The 19423-nt window shown below is 35.3% G+C and overlaps 1 protein-coding gene across 5 annotated transcripts in view; it reads right to left on the bottom strand.

The window, feature by feature from the left end:
* Positions 1–19423, bottom strand: part of EPS8 (EGFR pathway substrate 8, signaling adaptor) — a 190685-nt gene that overhangs the window by 46928 nt on the left and 124334 nt on the right. For 4 of the 5 annotated variants that reach the window (XM_082635462.1, XM_082635461.1, XM_082635463.1 and 1 more), the window contains 7 exons: positions 12491–12541; positions 11051–11118; positions 9885–10046; positions 7660–7809; positions 4680–4762; positions 3971–4107; positions 955–1028 (listed from right to left, as the gene is read on the bottom strand). In XM_082635462.1, the coding sequence (XP_082491588.1) occupies positions 955–1028; positions 3971–4107; positions 4680–4762; positions 7660–7809; positions 9885–10046; positions 11051–11118; positions 12491–12541 (725 nt within the window). The remainder of the gene's footprint in view (positions 1–954; positions 1029–3970; positions 4108–4679; positions 4763–7659; positions 7810–9884; positions 10047–11050; positions 11119–12490; positions 12542–19423) is intronic. The other variant, XM_082635465.1, reaches the window with a different exon arrangement.

Genomic DNA, 19423 nt, shown 5'->3' with positions numbered 1-19423 from the left:
TCTAATAAATTTTCCAGTAAAGCACTGACAATGTTATTTCATGGAATTAAAGGGCTCTAGAGTGTTATGATAAACTAATAAACACATAGATAATCTGCAATAATAGGCATTAATAAGCATTTCTTCTGGGTAAAACAGAATTAATGATGCACTATGCTTTCAGAGATCATGAGATCAACTTTGATTATACTATATTGTATATTATAGTATACATATTATATTATACATACTATAGTCTTACTTGACTTTCTCTTTTATGTGTGAAACTTGACATTCTTTTAACTAAAGAGTAAAAACTGCGATTAAATAAGCTTTTAAGTATTAAATAAAGTTTTAAGTATTAACAAGTAATACTGTGATGTAAAAATTAAATTCCAAACTTCAAATTCCTCTAAATATTTGTTTCCAAATAAGCTGAGAACATAAGTAGAGTATAAAAACTAATTATGCTGATGTCATATTTTATGATTATGTCACAGGACATTGTCATTCTGAAAGGAAATTACTATGGAGAAATAAAAATAAATATAGCCTTATCCTTTATAAAGCATTAAAATGTACTTACCTACCCTTAAGAAATGCCACATAACTTTTATCTTTCAGGCATTATAAAATATTTTAGAGTAAATGCCAGGAAGACAAATTTAGAAGATATTTCAATCATGGGTTACAAACTATGAGAAAAGAAAAACCCCTGAAATCTTGATAATTCAGCTTAAATTCCTTTGCAAACCAGTTGATATTCTAGTTCTATCACAGCCTTAGTCTACTAATTAAATATTGGCATAAAGGCAAAAATAGTTTAAAAAAATAATTCAAAGGACATAACCACCACTGGAAAGAGAAAATATAGTTTCCACAAAATACCTTTATTTAAATCAACTTAATTTTCCCTGTTAATAATTTTTCCTCTTAAAAAAAAGCCAATGATATAAAGATGACTATTTCACTTACCACATCTCTGTCAATGCGAGCTGCCATCATCTCAGGTGTTTCTTCCTGCTGATAATAATGCCTTTGTTTTTCAACTAAAGAAAAGAGAATCATATATCTTTCAACCTGTTGCTTAAGTGATACCAATATAGATAATCAAACATGCAAATTGGCTAGAAAAGAGCGTCATTTGCAAAAGGAAACAACTCCACTGGGTACAAAAATCAAAGCTATGCCCATCACCTCTGACATGCATCCTTGCTACCACACTTGGCAGAGCTGCAGTACTGGCTTTCCATTTGTATGGGATTGATTTACACTGTAATTTCCCCTCTATTCTCTCTCTTTCCAAAGTCAGCTGCCAGTGGAACCAACCCTGACTTAGTACCCTTTAATTCCTACACAAGAAAAAAATATAAACCCACACTAAGCACCTACTTCCTAAAATGGGCCGACTAAGTTCTAAGTTCTAAAGCTCCTAATTTTCATACCATCTAACATCATGACAACAGTAAAGCTTTGGGGGTTCTGATAGTAAAGTGCTTCTAAAATTGTAGTCTAATTAAGCTTAAAGCCCACAATGTTGGGCTCATTATCCTTTTAAGCCATAAACTTTATAAGTAGAAATACCTACAAGAATTTGCAAATTAAAGAACCAAAGTCTTGAGGTGTTACGTTAGCTCAGTTGGCTAGACCATGATGTTAATCATGATCATTATCATGAACTCCGTCCTGGTACAGGTCCGTTAACACTTCCATTAAACACAGATACTCATTCAAAGATTTCTCAGTAGATGAAATGAAAGAAAAATGGATGGATGAAACAGGAAAACTGTATCATCACTAATGGAAATACAGCTCATGATGGATCGTCATGACTCATGATGAATCATCATGACTCATGATGTTCAATACAGAGAACTGCAAAAAATATTGAAAACTGCTATGCCTCCTCTATGCCTAACTTTACTCTTACATGTAATACTTGCCCCAAAAAAGGGAAGAAATTGCTCAGTCTCATGAAACTTAATCAGTGAAATTTCAACGTAAGAAATCTTGCCAGTTAGCTGCTGTTTTACACATGGTTAGCCGCTGTCTTGGTTTTAGTGCACTCCAGAGAGCAGTCAGTTGAAGCTGAACTACAGCTATTAGGAACTCCAATAGGTCTCGAAATATCATTTGGAGGACACAGGGAGAGAGATGCAGTATTTCTCGAATTTGTCCTCATCGGCGGCACTACTAGCATCCCACTGCCACTATTCTACAGAGGTCTATTCTGGAGTCAGGGGTAGAGCTACATTAAGTGTCCAAAGAAGGAGTTGTCCAGCCTGAGTCAGCTGGAGCCTTCAGAGGGACCAGAGGGATACTCCTCTTGGAGGGCTTTCCAACTGCACACTGGCCTGGAGCCTGACAGAACCGCACGTGGTAAGTGGTGTGTTCTGTTTGACCTAGTAGTAAATCAGAAGTTCTGAAAACTTTATCTAACTGTAATTTAAATAGATGAGACTGCACAGAGTATTTCAGACAAAATCGAATGAGGGCTCAGAAACTCCTGGGAATAAATTGTTGTTGTTGTAAATTATATTAGGTTTGACAGATGTTTTTACAGGTTTATTCAGAATGTCTGAAAACTTAAGATGTCTTATCCTTCCTCAACTTCAAGAAAAACCATTTTGACTTCTCTCAAAATAAAACCTACATCCCGTCTACAAAATAGTAACAATAGCAAAACTATTGTAAGTACACAAGAAGTAGAAAACACTGTAAACTCCCGTTTAGTTTTTAAACATAAAATTGTAAACACAAAGTGGATTGATAGAAATGTATATAATTCCTAAAGACAGAAACTGCTATAAAATTACAGTAAATAATAATTCTGTTACTTTATTTTTGAAAAGCAGATGCTTCAAATATTTCTTTCTTTCATCTGTTAGCTGGGTTTATATGTAAAGTGAAAATAACTTTAAGAACATGGGAATCTAAATAAAATGGAAAGAAATCGAAAAATAAAATGAACTCAATTTGGCAAAAATGAATGTCTACTATACTGTTCCAGGTACTATTACAGACATTATTTGCTTTCAGACTCACAGCAACATAGGAATTATTATCCCTATTCTGCAAGTAAGGCATAACTTCACAAGGTCTCACAGGTAGATCCCTGTGTTGCTCCAGAGCCCAAATTTTGACTCACCAGACTCAAAGTACAGTCCAGTATCACTCATTTTGGTAATCAAGTTCTGTAGGTTAACTACACTGTTAGATTCTCATGAATAATGCTTTATTAGATAAAGGATAAGAGATTTAAGAAGTTGCATTGAACGAGGAGGCAAAAGAATGAGGCTATGGTCTCCATCAAATTCAGACTCACTGGATCACAATTTATTCACCCTTAAAATGAAGAGATTGGACCAAACATATTTTAAGGTATTTTCCAGTTATAAAAATTTCAGACTTAGTAAAACATTCTGTCATATAAAAGGTTACACTATGTTCTTTGCCATGATTATTTGTTTTTAAAGAAGAATGTCATGGTAAAATGATGGTACAGACATAGGGTCCATTGGGCAAGTTTACCCGATGGTGAATGCATTTTAGCCCTTTTCCGTCACCCTACCCCTGCCCTGACATCCTGTCCTTGTCACCACAAACAGTTTGTCCAAAAGAGGACAGTGGTAAGATAATAATAATGGAAAGAACTTGAAGTATTATCTTAAAAAAATATTGATCATCTCCTGTTTGGTATATATAATATTACCATTCTTTTAATTGTTAGTTGAGTCAAACTTTCTCTCTTTGACTGCTTTAGAAAGAAAAGAGTCTACTCCTAACCCCATATTTATTAAAAGACTGGTCTGAACTCTCAGAGACAATAATCTTACAGTGCCCAAGGCTTAACTTTCCTTTACGAAAGATTTATTTTTACAAAACTAACCTCAAGTTTCAGCTCAGAAATCAGCATCAGATTTTGAAAACAAGAACTAGGTCACAACTCAAAGTAAATGATAAATAAGTACCAATCCCTGGAAATACTCACAGTCCCCTTGGTCAGCTGCCAATGCGGACCAGGCTGCCACCCGACTTCTAACATCCACCTGGGTCACAGTCCCAGGTGGCACAGGGGCGGGAGCTCTGGGTGGAGGCGGTATACCAGGGTCTGCTTTGGAAATCATCCTAAAAACAGATGAAAACAAACTGAATGTTTACCACCTCTATTTCTACAATACATCAGTTCTCTCAATTTTATGGTATTAGTTCTTCAACCTCAAGAAGAACTATGTCAAGGGGTAGAAAAACAAGGATTTCCTAACCATGCCATGTTATGTATATTTATAAACGTATATGAAATATAAAAATATAGGACATTTTCAAATCAGCTGAAAACCAGGTTTAACATTTTTTCTGGGTCTCCAATGATTTGCAAAGGCTGTTAACCAACTAGAGACCTAACATCTATTTATAGTCCCTTTGGCTACCTTGCCTTAAAATGCCACACATTGGTTCATGGGTCTCTGTGACAACACAAGTAGAAGGAGCCATATCAGAGAAAGACCAGAATCACGGAGAGAAAAGGCACACACACATACACCGACAAACTTGTGAGAGCAAATGAGTTGAGATTACAGACTGTAATCTGCAAAATATAATATACCTTCACTGAAAATACATTTTTTTTAATTTTTAGAGGAAAAAAAAGACTTAAACACACACCAATTCTAGCCCTTAATTTCTTTTAACGTTTTTACCTCAGGACATCAGGCCGCCTCTTCTGTTTCCCTCCTTTACTGTCGCTGATTGCACTTTCAATATCTTCACTAATTAGGTTCGCCTGCAATGAAAGACAAGTTACCTGGGGGCTTATGGATTATTTTTTGTCTTGATATGTAGGTTAAAACAGAAAAAGGGATTATGTTCCCTGTCTGAAACAAAAAAAGTCTTGATGCAAAGAAGCCTTTTTTTTTAATCTGCTTTCGAAACATAACTCTTCCAGTTTTTTAAGTGAAATTTGTAATGACAGGATTGGAAAACTGAAGGACTTTTTAAAGATTATTTAATCCAGATTCCTTTAGTTTTTTTTTTAAAGCTATACTTGCATAAAGGCAAAGAGAAAAAGGATTTGCATATGCTGAAAGTATAAACACATGCTGAAAATGTAATGGGTTAATACCTCTGCGTGGGAAGAAGTGAAGGAATCCTAAGTACCAGCATGCGGAGCAGCATCCCTCCTCTCCCCCATCCTCCCCATCCACTGGGCCCCCGTTAACCGGTGGAAACCACTCAGTTGAGGCAGTGCTACTCCCAGTTTAAGACGAACCCACATCGTCACGGGGTGGACCCCAACACTAGGTTGTCACCTTTGTGATAACCCCTTTATTTTGTCATTGCACGTTAATAAAAATTAACTTTCTCTAAATGGTTTGACTTTTCCGATCCTTTTCCAACAATAACCCTTGAACATTTAATTTGGTTTTCTTGGGAACCAATAAGAGATTAGCAGCTAAGAAATTTATTTTGTTTGGTTCTGAAGTTTATTTAGCCAGTGATTATTACTGTATATTAGGTTCTTCCTGGGATGTATTTATCTTCTATTTTGTGTCTGCTTGTTCTCTGTAATTACGTATGTTTTTCTCAAATACATATATGCATACATACATACATATATATTATACTCTTTTACCATAAGCCCAGGTAATCATAAAATTTTAGAACTGAAAGATACTTAAAGATCATATAATCTGTTCTTCTTGTTTTATAATTAATAAAACTGAGGAATACTTATATGATGACTTGGCCTAGGTCACACGGCTATTAAATGAGAGTGTTAATGCATTCTAGTCCAGCTTCACTTCCATAAGAACATCCTAGTTTCAGGAAGACATTACAAACGTCATTTCAAAGGCTTTCTATTATGTGGGAAAATAAAACTGAAGATGCCTAGGAATCCTGAATTTCCTATGGGCAGGGTGTGGGGTTGGCCATCATATTTCTAAGAAAAAATTTACTACAGAGGTGAGCAGGAGTATTGTGTAAAGTGCCCTGATAAAGAAACTTTAAAACACAAAACTGATGTTGCAAGATGGCCCATGTAAAAGAAACCACATATTTCATTGCATTTATATTTTTAGTGGGGCAAGGAAAAAAATCCATCTCATATGTGCACCAATGGGTAAATGCATATAGCTGTGTAGTGGTCCTTGACTTTTAATGAGGACAAAACAGCATTCAGTAAATCTGTTTTGGACCCATCAGTATCCTCATGCCCTGTCAAATAAATCAAACCTTTTATCCTCAAAACTGAAAGCCAGAAACTTCACTCAGCCCAATAACTCTTAGTTTCCAGGGAGGGATTTTAGAGCACTGAAGCAAACACCAGATTTAAAATGTCTTTTAGCATAGTTCTCTGTTTTTAAAATGTTTGAATTAAATTTTACTATATTTTCAGAGCAAAATATTCATCTTAATCCTTACTGAGTTAATAAATCTAACCTTTCAAAATTCTTAATACACTTTATGACTTTCAAAAGGCACTATATAAAAGTTTGATGAACATTACGTATACAAATTATCTACTGCCACAATTCTTTTCAAGTAAGATTTTTAGAAAGTCATTTATGACATAAATTGAAATAAAAAGAAAATTATAAAATACACAATTCATAGTCAATCTTAATTTACCTATCATATTTTAATGTCAAAGAATTACAGAAAAGATCAAGTGACACTTCATGTTAATCTCCCGGCATTTCTTTATAAGATAAAAACTGCCTGTATATGTGATAATATGCAGTCACAGTGATAAAACACTGCTTTGGCGAAGCACCAATCAACTCAACCAAAAATGATTTCCCTTTTAGAGAAATCAACTCATGAAATAAAGATTCAAGTTTGAAGATAAATTCTAATGTCCAATAAAGCATCACAAATTATAATCATTTGAAAATTACAGTGTACTTTGAAATACAAATCTTCAGCGTATGGCATATTATTACTGGTAACTATGCTCAACTATTTTCACATTTTCACTAGGGGATTACATATCTTGAGCAATTATTCAAGTCACATAATTAAACAGTGAACCTTAAATCGATATCATGGAAAATGTCCAAGTGTTTCATTACAATAATCCATGCTATGTGATTAGTGCAGAATAAAATAGGATGGCATGATTATTTATTGTCCATGAAGAATGATTTTTGAAGAATCAATCTTTAATTATAAGTCCAAGTCCCTCAGTGAAGAATTTAATGTATTATTCACACCTTTGTTTTAATAAACAGAATGCATCTGATTTCTTTTTTTTAATACTATTCTATCTCCTCTTTATTTACTTAGTCTGGAAACCCTAGTGAAGATATCGAGGTATTTGTTTTCCTTACAAAATCCTAAGAAACTAAAAATCTAGTACCTACTAGCCATGTGATTGAAGTAGATGATCAAAAGCTGCTGCAAGGGCTTCCCTGGTGGCGCAGTGGTTGAGAGTCCGCCTGCCGATGCAGGGGACACGGGTTCGTGCCCCGGTCCGGGAAGATCCCACATGCCGCGGAGCGGCTGGGCCCGTGAGCCATGGCCGCTGAGCCTGCGCGTCCGGAGCCTGTGCTCCACAACGGGAGAGGCCACAACAGTGAGAGGCCCGCGTACAGAAAAAACAAAAAACAAAAAAAAAAAAAAAAAAAAAAGCTGCTGCAACATGTGCTTAAAGGGAAAGAAAATTCACCATTCTTTTACCTTAATCTCATCACACTGGAAAAGATGAAGATCGGGCTTGTTCTGAGTTGACTCTTTGCACACGAGGGCAAGAACTGAATCATAGTTACAGGAGTGCATCACAGCTTGGCAGTGCTGGATTGTGTTCAAAGGAAAATTCTCCAGTTCATTCTACAAAGTAAAAATATAACTTGCCTTATTTTTCATTAGCTATATAAAATCTATCCCACAAAGAGCTCTAGGCATCGTACCAATAATTTTTAAAGTATGCAAATCACATTGACAATGGATGCTAGTAAACACGGTAAATTTGGAGGATGATTAGGTACAAGTAGGCAGCAAAGATACAAGCCTGGTGGATGGGAGAAAGAGCAACAAAAATGGAAATATTTAACAAAGGAGTGTAGTTGTGTTCTTAATAAACAGATGAAATACTGAAATTAGCATTACTGATTTCCTAAGATTGGGCTAGAGATGATGCCTTTAAGAGCAGAATAGGTAAACTGAGGCCTCTTTCCAAAATTATTCACCATATTACCTGGTATTCTTTTCCCTGTGGCTATGTAGTTTTGGGGGATTTTTTGTTTGTTTTGTTTGTTTTACTTGAACACTGTGCAGTCATACTCTTAGTTTCTACCTTCAGTGATCACAAATGTTAGGCTGAGAATAACACATCATTTGTACACTTTTTATTTCAGTGAATCTCTCAGATGAAAAAATTCACTATGTAAGTTTTTCCAGCCAAAAATGTCAAACATCATGGTCAGAAGAATCTTACTAAAAAATACATTCTTCAAAATGATTAGATATTTGGTCTTGTGAAAGTGAATATTATTTAATGAGATATATTTAAGGTGCTTATCCTAACACTAGTGGCCTTACACAAATAGCGAGTGGTGTCATGATGGAATTGACGGGAGAAATTGTAGGGTTTTTTTAAGTAAACAAAATACAGTATCCCTGACAACTAGAACATAAAAAATAACAATAAATTTTATTACAGACAGCACATAGACATCACACCATAAATTTATTCTAAGTCCTGACTCCCTGGGACCCAGAAAAGGTGAAACAAAAAATGCAGGTTCCATTAAGTTAGAATGAAATTTCTGAGCCATACTAGAGAGATAACTTTCTTTCTTTGCAAAAGTAAATTAAATAATATCCCTCCTCTACAATTACTTGAAACTGTGAGGATTAGCGAAGCTCTCGGTTGTTATTCTCTCACAGAATTCAATGAATGAGATGAAAGAAAGGGCAAATTTTACCCCGACTCCTATCAGACAACAAAGAGTTGTTGTCTTTATCTTAGCAACTCAAATGCCTATTAGATGATGGAACTCAGAAAGGGCTTTTTAAAGAGCTCCAACATCTTACCTGAGTAGCTGTGTAAAAGAAAGGTGCCCAGTGTTGGCCTGGTGGAAGTTAATGTACATACACACAAACCTTTTTATCCCAATTCACTCGCTGGGGTTCAAACCATATCACTGGGATATGGTTTGGCCTAGCATGTAATTAATATGTGTCATAAAGAATAGTGCCCTACAGGGGCCTTATTTTATTTTATTTATTTTATTTATTTTATTTTTTTAGTATCAGCGCAATTGTTTCTTTTTTAAAAATTTATTTATTTTTATTTATTTACTTTTGGCTGAATTGGGTCCTCATTACTGCACATGGGCTTTCTCTAGTTGCAGTGAGCGGGGGCTACTTTTCGTTGCAGTGTGTGGGCTTCTCATTGCGATGGGCTCTATTGCTGCGGAGCATGGGCTCTAGACACACGGGCTTCAGTAGTTGTGGCACGCAGGCTCAGTAGTTGTGGCACATGGGCTCTAGAGCACAGGCTCAGTAGTTGTGGCGCATGGGGCTTAGTTGCTCTGCAGCCTGCGGGATCTTCCCGGGCCAGGGATCGAACCCATGTCCCCTGCATTGGCAGGTGGATTGTTAACCACTGTGCCACCAGGGAAGTCCCCAGGGGCCTTATTTTAGCACTATGCATTTTTCCCTCACTTCCTCCATCTCATCATACATGGTTAAAAAACATTGTATCCCTCTATGTCTAGTTTAAAAACATGATTTCACATGCATAAAGTACATAAAGTATGACATTTTTTCTTCAAAATAACTGACAAGAATATTTTACGTTGCTAAATTTTTACCCATTTTCAAACAGCCTGACCTAATTGTAAACATAAGTATTTGTGGACTTTCTTGAAAATAAAATAGTATAAATATTTCCAACTTGCCTTTGATTCTAAATCAATCAGGCTCACAGCTCTCTCGTCCACTTGAAGAATCATATCTTGAGTCCACACTTTGCCCTTGGCATCAAGCAATTTCAGCTTCCTTATTCCATCGTCAACAGTTATCATAGCATCTTTCCGATCCAGAACAAAGGTAGTCAAGTGCTTATGATTGGCAAAAAGAAAAAAACATAATACACACAATCTCTTAGTAAACATTTTCCAAAAAAATAGCAAAGTTAAACTAACTGAAGTCAGCTAGTAGAGAGGGGAGAGACAAATACAAAGTACTCGAGACCTTCATGGTTACCTTATTGGGATAATAAGGTCAAACCGGTTTTTGTTGAATAGAGGAAATGATGCCTTGAATCATAAAATATCTAAATCTGTTTAATACTGAGCCTTGTGGAGCTACATAAACATGACAAAAACAAACTCTAAACAGATTAAATAACATTCTCTTTATTTAATCCATTTTATTCCATTTTGGTTATTTAAATGCTGAACAATAGAAGGCAATCTACAAGGCAGCTTGAAAACTAGAGACGTTGGTAACCGACAGCAGCAACAGCAATTCTAGTCTGTGACAACTGTCAAACTTTTCACTCTACTGAAACAAAACTGTTTAAATATAATTAAGCATGCTTGAGGAGGTAGAAACTTGAAAATAAGGGCAATTTAAAAATTACTTCCTACTTAAATATTTTCCATTATAATAAGCAAATGTCCACCCAAGTAGATTCCAATTAAGAGCAAATATCTTAAAAGACAGCAATAGAGGAAAAACTAAAAAAAGAAAACCATTGCTTAAACAGAACTAGTAATGACTTTAGACAAAACTAAAAGTAAAAACTAAACCATCCACTGAAACTGTCAAGGCTTATTTCAAGAAGATTCCATAATACAAAATAGAAGTCTTGGTCCTGTTTTTAACCAAAATAAGGCTGACAATGATAAATGAGTAGTTATCATTTTCATGTATTCTCTATGAAAACAGATTAACAAGATACTTTTATATTTAACATCTGCTTTATAAAAATTTGAAAGAAAAAAGGTCAACAAAATTTATAACATCATAGAAATGAAATAAAACATAACTCTGATTTTACTACCAATTTTTATGTCCCTCAAGCTTCATTCTAAAGTTAGCAAACATCAAAGCATCTTACTTCAACATGGTATTGGGATATATCTGACACGCTGCTGACACTATCCCGTGCATAATTCTTCCTTTGTTCTGGAAAAGAAGTTTAAAAAGCCATTATTTACCCATGAATAGGCTGATGTTCATACATCAGTGTCTCGTGGCCATCTCTAAAACTAGTCTATCTCATATATAAGTACAGTAGTACAGTAGTATAAGTCACCACTGTGTGGTGTATCTGAAAATACTCATCATTCACATTAAATGAAAAAGTCATGAGAAAGCTTACATTATATGCAAGAACAATTTGACCCAACATAAGAGTTCAGAATCCCAAAGGTTAACAAGATTATTAATGTTGTAAGAAAAAGTTATTTTGTGTAAAGATTTTATTAATCAGGGACCTCTTCTTTGGCAAAAACATAAAAACTGGCTTGTAAATTTCATCTTTTAATGCACTGAGAACAAAATGGAACTGCAAATACTGTCACAGATGCTGTATTATATGAGTTAGACTACGTTATTAAAATAATAAACACTGCAAGGAACATGTTTCACCACATCCACACCATGGAGAGTGTTAGAGGAGAGTCAATCATACTCACTGCCATTAAACTCTAACAATTTTCACATATCTACAGGACACACAAATGTGACACTCAGAATTGTAGATATAAGCTGTTAGAAAAAATAAGAAAGTTAGGTAGAAAGTTTCTGCACCAACTATTCAAAAAGCAAAAAGCAACCTTTGTTTTTCTTTTGTAAAATGCTGCAAAACCAAAATAAAATATGTGAAGGCAATATTTTGTATTTGCTGCTTTCTAATCAAGCAACTTGATTATTTGTAAATTTGCGGTTGCCCTATTTTTTCTAAAGCAGCATGTTATGGTGAAAAAGAACTCTAAGTGGGAACCAGAAGAGTTTTGATTCTCACTTTGGCTCTGTCATTAAGTAGGAGATTGAATTTGGCAAAACCCTGGATCTCAGCACCCTTATTGTAAAATACAAGGGTTAAATAAGATCAAACTTCAAGACTCCTACAGTACTAAAATTCTCTGTCTCTCTGTCTCTATCTCTTTCTCTCTCTGTCTCTCACACACACCTTAACTTTCCTAATAACCATTTTTTTCCCCCAAATATAAACCTGTTTCTTTCAGGTAGTATAGAGACTTTTAGATTTTCCTAAAACAACAGAAGCTGAAAAGTTCTGCTGAACATAAAAGCAGAGCAAGTACAAAAATATAAAGCACATATACAGACTAAGAATGTTAACACATAGAATTTTTTTAAACTTTGATAAAAGTAATGTCTTTTCACTTACATTTATCTCAATGCTTACATGAAAATATAAATATGCCTTATATTATATCACTATGATATTATTCCAATATATTCTATTTTTGCTTTTGCAGCATTAAAGTTACTTAATAAAAACAGACACACTACAAAATTCAGTATCTGCTACCTTTCTTTTTCTGTTTGGATGATGATCTGAAGAAGTATGATCCATCTGGTCCTACCAAAACAATGTGACCAAAAAGAAATATCTGGTTTCACCTAAATTTTTCTATTCTGTTATGACGAAACATAAACCTTAATTTACATATTTTAAAAAGTGAACCATAATTTTTCTGATTATTAGCTGAGGATTAATCAATGTGAGATATTAACAAATGGATAATTTTTCTTGGGAAAACCATTATAACTTTTAAAATACAGTGTATAACTCAGGGACATATCTGAGAAAAGCACTTTTAGAAATAATCAATATTTCAGAATCACTGATTCATCGTATTCTAACAAAATTCTCCACGGCCAACTCAGAACCTGAGGGTAGTTCTGTTTCCTCTGGTCTGATCTAAGGACACTAAAAGAAATGGCAGTGCTTGCCATGGTCTCCAATTTTGATATGGCAACCCCAGGATGTTCAAATGCTTTTCTGAGTCTTTTAGATAAGTGATTGGCAAACACAGTTGAAGGTCAAAAGTATTATGTTTTGTAATTAAATATTCTCATTATGAAATAGTAAGACTTTGTTCCTCCAAATTTCCTAACACATAGTTTCTCAATCCCACAGAAACGTACTTTACAAAAGTAGAAAAACACTGTTTGATAGTATTCATAAACAGCATGATGTTAACTGATTACTCTGATTGCCTAAAAGATATGGTGCCATTTCTAATTTTCCAAATCAAGGATCCATTTTAGGAATTCCTAAGCTCTTTCTCTCTCGTGTTACACAATAAATAAGATGTATGTGTTACAAGAAATTACCTTTAAAAATCCTAGAAGTGTATAAATGCCATAAAATGGATTTATAAATAAACTAGTAGTTTCAGTGATTTAAGTCAATGAATAAATAAAAGTTACTATTAACATTTTAATAGGAAATTTTGAAAGAAGGCTCCTAAAAGGCAATTATAGTACATTTATTTTTTATGAAAATCATATGTATTCTCAAGTACAGCTGTAAATAGGAATTATTATGCTCCTAAGCCTGAAAAATCTCACCCAAAGCCTTAAAACTGTGTGAAAAGCCTAAATAAAGTCTCCATGATACTCAAAATAAAGTCTCTCCTGACGTTCACCACTTTCTCTAACAATGGTTCTCAATCTTGGCTGCACATTAGAATGAACTTTAAAAAAAAATACTGCACTCCCCACGCCCCCCACACCCAGCAGGATTCTAATGTTATTGGCCCAGGATGCAATCTGGGCCCTGGGATTTGGAAAAGCTCTCCAGGCAATTCTAACATGCAGCCAAGGTTGGAAGCTACTGTCCCAAAATCTGTGCAAGTGGCAACTCATCTACCATATCTTATCTCCTTAAATTGAAATTTTTTTCTTTCCAAATTAAGAGCATAAATCACGGCCAAATAGTCTCTCTCTCTGAATCAATTAGAGCCAGGAACAAATTTTACTTGGTTACAGTACCACTGATTGTGTTTCACTGTTTTTCCCAATAGCTTTTATCCCATGGACCACAATATACAAACCCCAAAAGATGGAAGAATTCAGTCACCAAAGACGAAAATCCTTTACACATCATTTTAGCATTCTTGAGTTGATATGCTGCTGCGAAAACTGATATTCTACTTCCGGATCAGGAACTTAAACTTAGGTTTCAATGAACTTTGGATGATTATGATATATCACGGTAGGTTCATCAGTTGTACCAGATGTACCACTCTGGGGGGGCTGGTGACAGCGGAGGAGGCTAGGCTGTGTAGGCATATGGGAAATCTCTGTACCTTCTCCTCAGTTTTGCTGTGAACCTAAAACTGACCCCAACAAAGTCTTAATTTTAAAAAATTAGGTTTCATCTAACTCTTCAATGAGTACAATGACAACTATAACAATATGCAGGTCTCGGCATTTAAACTTAATTCTCGTTTGCCTATATTGCTGTTTATGCATAAGAAAGCAAGATGTGAAACAGCTAACATTCAGAAAATTGTTATTTTCTCTTTCTCTGAAAACAAAGTGCTCTTTGAAAGTAAGGATTTGATAGTTAAAAAGAAAAAAATGTAACATAAAAGCAGCTGCCGAGTAGTCCTCTCCCTAAATAAAACAATGGGCTACAGTTCATATTACTTTACACTTATAAAACTTTCAACCACAGTAAAGGAGAATTCTTTTCTCACTATTTTAGTGTATAATCTCCATAGAAGAGAGGTGGCTTAGTGGGAATCAGTAAGAAGCACTGAGTAAAAATTATAAGCTCTCGTTATCTAGGCAACTATAATCACAGATTGACAAATCAGTATCTGAACAAGATAACTTTTTAAAATCAAGGTCATTTTTACAAAACTACATTATTTAAGAATTAATTGTATTGGCCAGTCCAACAAGTCATTAAAATAGCTTATCCCCGAGGAGAAAAGAAGCTTTAAAACTTTCAGCTAAGGTGGAAAAATTGCCAAACTGTCTTTTTGAGTCACATGCACTGACATACTCTATGAAGCAGAATTTTGACTCTACCATCGCCCAACCTCCTGAGAGTATATAATCAAGGGCCTTTTACTTCTTAAGAATTTCAAAAAGTTTTTTCTTAGAATATTTATTTTTTCCAAGTAAATCACACCTTGCAAGTAATGAGTATGGAGATAAGAGAAGTGGGTTTTAACCCTTCAGTGCCACCTGAATGTATAAGAGTTGGCCTGAGCTTCAGTTAGGACAAGTAAACAGAGAGCCTAGTTCCGAACCAAGATCAGGAGACAGAAAGAAAAAGAAAGATAAATCCAAAAAGAAAAATACGTGGGGTAGATATCTATTAAGAAAAGTGGTATATTCAGGAATACTGCTCTGAAAAAGTTGAGTCAAGCACTATGTAAAAATACAGGAAAGTTTACAGTCAAGTCAATTACACAGAATGAACTGTATAGTTTATAGATTACTTATGCTCACTTCTTACCAGTACCTCCCTGAGAAGAACAAAGAAAAGGAGGAAAAAAACAAATATATTTTCCTACTTGCTAACATCACAAAAACGTTCAAACTTAAGGTAAAATGAAACTCGAGAGAGTGCCTGTCTGTCATGTTTATCTTTCACTACCTGGCCTCCCAACAATACTATAAATGTTGGTCATGACAATAAAGTATTACTAAATGATAATTCTGTGAAACTTACATTTTTCTGGAGACAGGATGACTTTAAACAGCTGATTATTTATGGTAAATGGTCATATTCCAAATCCAGCAATATCTAATTTAAAGGAAAGTTATTTTTCTAGGAAGTTCAGCTGCTCAGCACACAGCAAAGAATCCACACTTAAATAAAATAAGCCCTCTGAGTGGCAGACAGAGATGTCACAATGTTTAATACTAAAATTTGCACATTTTAATGCATAAGTGGGAGGACTCTCAATTCCCCACTCAGAACCTATGTATACTACTCACAAGATTTCCTATTAGTTTCTCAGCCCACACATATCAGAAGCAATGTTAGAAGCAGGCATGTTACCAACAGGGAAAAGTTCATATGGGGTTATTAAAGCTGCTTGGGACCCAGACACATAGAAAAAAACAGCCTCAAATACTCCAAAGGGAAAAGATTCTGAATGATCTGGTGTAAAGGTAAGGAATGCAGCCTCTGAGCACATGGCAGTACATAAGCTCGTGTGCACACAACTGACCCTCTGAGTCATGGACAAGAGATTACAGGAGCCACGCCCCAACAGAAGGGAATGTTTTAGTACTTTTTACAAGCATTTCCCTTAAAAGCAATTTTAAAGCTTAAAGACATTGACAAGCAGGTTAGCCGGAAAAAAATGCATAACATTTTCAATTCCCTGATTAACAGCAGCCAGATGAAATGTCACTGTCTTGAGGTAAGAAAAGAAAGAAACCATAGAAGAGAGAAATTAATACGTATTTCCTATTTATGTGGTCAGGGACTTTAGTGACGCAGAGCCTCTGACATGCTGGCTTTGACATTTCTTGTACAATAATAAAGAAAGGACAGTATAAGGTTATTAAAACTGCAGCACATTTTAACCATTTTCCTTGAATAAATTAACACATATCTAAAGGAAGCTAACTTATTGTCATAATTGTGTAGTTTGCATTTACAGGATTTATAAAAAAAAATTTCTAGGGATATCTGGAATGTAAGCTTAAAAACATATGATGAAGATTACCCCTTGATCCTGTCAAAGTATCACTGTGATTAGATGTAAAACATCATTTGGAGGTAACAGTAAACTATTAAATTTGAGAGCCTTGATGAATCTGAGGGCCCAGGACAAAAAGTGACTCTCCTATGCCCTTCCTCACTGCCATGATAGGCTCATTACTTCTATTTTTTCATATAAACTTACCACAATATTATTATCATTTCTATTTTGTAGTTGAGGAAACTGGGACCAAACGGTTAAACCATTTGCTCAAAATGGCAGCCCTTTGGTAGAAAGTGCCATGATTCAGCCACAGATCGTTTGGCCTCCCAAACCCATGCCTCTCTGAGAGTCATCCTGAAGCAATCTGGATGGCACATTATGGTGTCAGACTGAAAAGTGTTCTCATAAAAAGACCAAGTTGCATGAAACTCCTGATACAGTAACTAGCCTGTGGTCGGTGTATAAAAAACAGTGGTCATTACCGTGAAACCCATGTTGCAGTGCACTAAGTAATACCTTCATATCCCAGAGAGGTCCATGTACCAGCCATGAAAACAAATGAATTCTTGAAGGATTTATTCAACTGGTTTAATCATTGTGAAAGGAGAAATCTTCAAGAAAATGCATACACTGTGACACAGTAAATGACATTACAAATCTCTCCTTTACCAACTTTCTAGTTACAAAAAGAAGTTAAAACTACACAGATTGGGAGGCTAAACACTCCCAATGTTAACTAAATATAGTTAAAACTTCAAATAGAATTTGTTCATGGCAAAGTTTTTTTCAAAACCTGGACATGTTTCTCCACTGTCATTCATGTATCTGACCATTCATTCCATAGGCATTTATTGGGAGCCTGTCGGAGAGAAGGCATACTGTGTGTGTGTGTTTGTGGACAGCGAGCTGGGAGAGAGAGGTGAGTATGAGCTACAAGGAGGAATGAAACATTACCTGCAACTTCAAGGGACTTAAAACCCTCTGACTTGTAAGCCTAATACACTGCTGAGTGTTCTTTCATCTGTATAAACGTCTCTTGCATTTGCCCCTTTCCATCCCTCTATTTATGTCCTCTGTTTTACCAATATGCTGTTCACTGGCCTCACACTACACAAGATTAACTGTTGTATTTTCTTACCATCGAGATTTTTAAAGTTTTGTGACTTTGACAAATTACCTCACCTTAAAAAGGATCCTCAGCTTGCTTTATACGTAAAAGGGGAGAAATAAAAATTTACTGCTTAAAAGCTAAAGATTCAATCACTGGAGCTATGATTTTATGAAATTGCTCCCAACACAAAATAAACATTAACATTTGCAGGTGAGTACTACTTTTTATTCCTTATTCCTTTCTCAGCTTTCTGAAAACAGACTTTTGGATCTATGGTATTTGTGAGATGATTAATACTCTTTCTCCTTAACAAAAATCTTCGGGCTATTATTTAGATATCTGACTTACCTACATTATATTTAGGTCTCTGATTCACCTACTGCCATCCATGCTCACCAAATCCATGCTCAACTGCTACCAGAGTGATCCAAGACAGATATGACCTATGATTCCCCCAGTTAAAACACCTCAGTGGCCATTCCCTGAAAACAATGTCAAAATGCCTTAGTGTGATTTTTCCCAATGTCGTCTGTGTTTATTTTTCCCATCTTATTTCCCGGTGCACCACCTTGAACCCTCCAGTTAACACTTAACTGTTTGCAACTCATTGATGCATTATATTCATTCTACAGGTATTTACTGAGCATAAGTTATACATTAGCCACTGTGCTAAGCTTAGGGAATCCTGAAGTAAACAAGGCAAATGTGGCCCACCCTCAGAGAGCTTATAGTCTAGTTTAAAAGGGTTCATACAGCTCTTTACAGCACCCCCCAGCCCCACAAATGCCTGGAGAATTTGAAAGCTGAATTCCTCTATGAAATCCCTCCTGCCTACCTGCCCTGCTCACATAGAAGAGCTGACCTTGCCCACATCCTCCATCTGCACCTCATACACATTGCCATCCAAGCTTATCCAGCACTTTATTATAACAATACATGCACGAGTCTACCTCACCAAGACAGTGCACAAGCAATGACCATCTCCTATTCATCTTTGAAATGAATCAAAGGACATGGAAACAGAGACTGTGAAGATCATGGCCAAGCACACAGAAACACGTAATAACTTTCTGTCTAGAAATGAAAGACTAAAGGAATTGATTATCTTTGCAAAAACAAAAAAAGTTTTTCCCTTTTCAGTTTCTTCAAGTCATTCTGTAGAGTGCAAGTCCCTTAAGGTCAAGGAACATATGTTACCAGCCCTGTGCTGGGCACATACTAATCACAAAATAAGTATTTGGTGAATATATTCTCTAGATATACAGTCCATAATGACTAGGCCATGGTAAGAATATCAAACTCAAGAGAACTGAAACCAACCAATCAGATTGACAAGGCCATAAGAAAATGTATCTATTATGGTATAAAATTCATTTTATGAGTGTATAATTTGAGTCCTAAAGTCTAGTCATTGGGTATATAGGCAGAGAAAGAATCACAAAACTTTAGAATGAGTCATTCTTACCACAACCAAGATACTGTAGCTCTAGGTGATGTAAAAAGAAAAGAATTTCAAATTTCGAAAATGCTATTGGTTCCCATAGTAGATAATAACAATAATAGCAAATATATACAGTGTTTTTTGCTTGCCAGACACTATTCAAAGCATTTTACATGTACTAACTCATTAAATTCTCCTGTCAACCCTACAAAATATTTCCATTATACA

Source organism: Mesoplodon mirus (assembly GCF_964341445.2).
Source record: "Mesoplodon mirus genome assembly, chromosome: 11".
NCBI lineage: Eukaryota > Metazoa > Chordata > Mammalia > Artiodactyla > Ziphiidae > Mesoplodon > Mesoplodon mirus.
The sequence above is the reverse complement of the archived record's forward strand: the minus strand, read 5'-3'. Positions and strand labels throughout refer to the sequence as shown.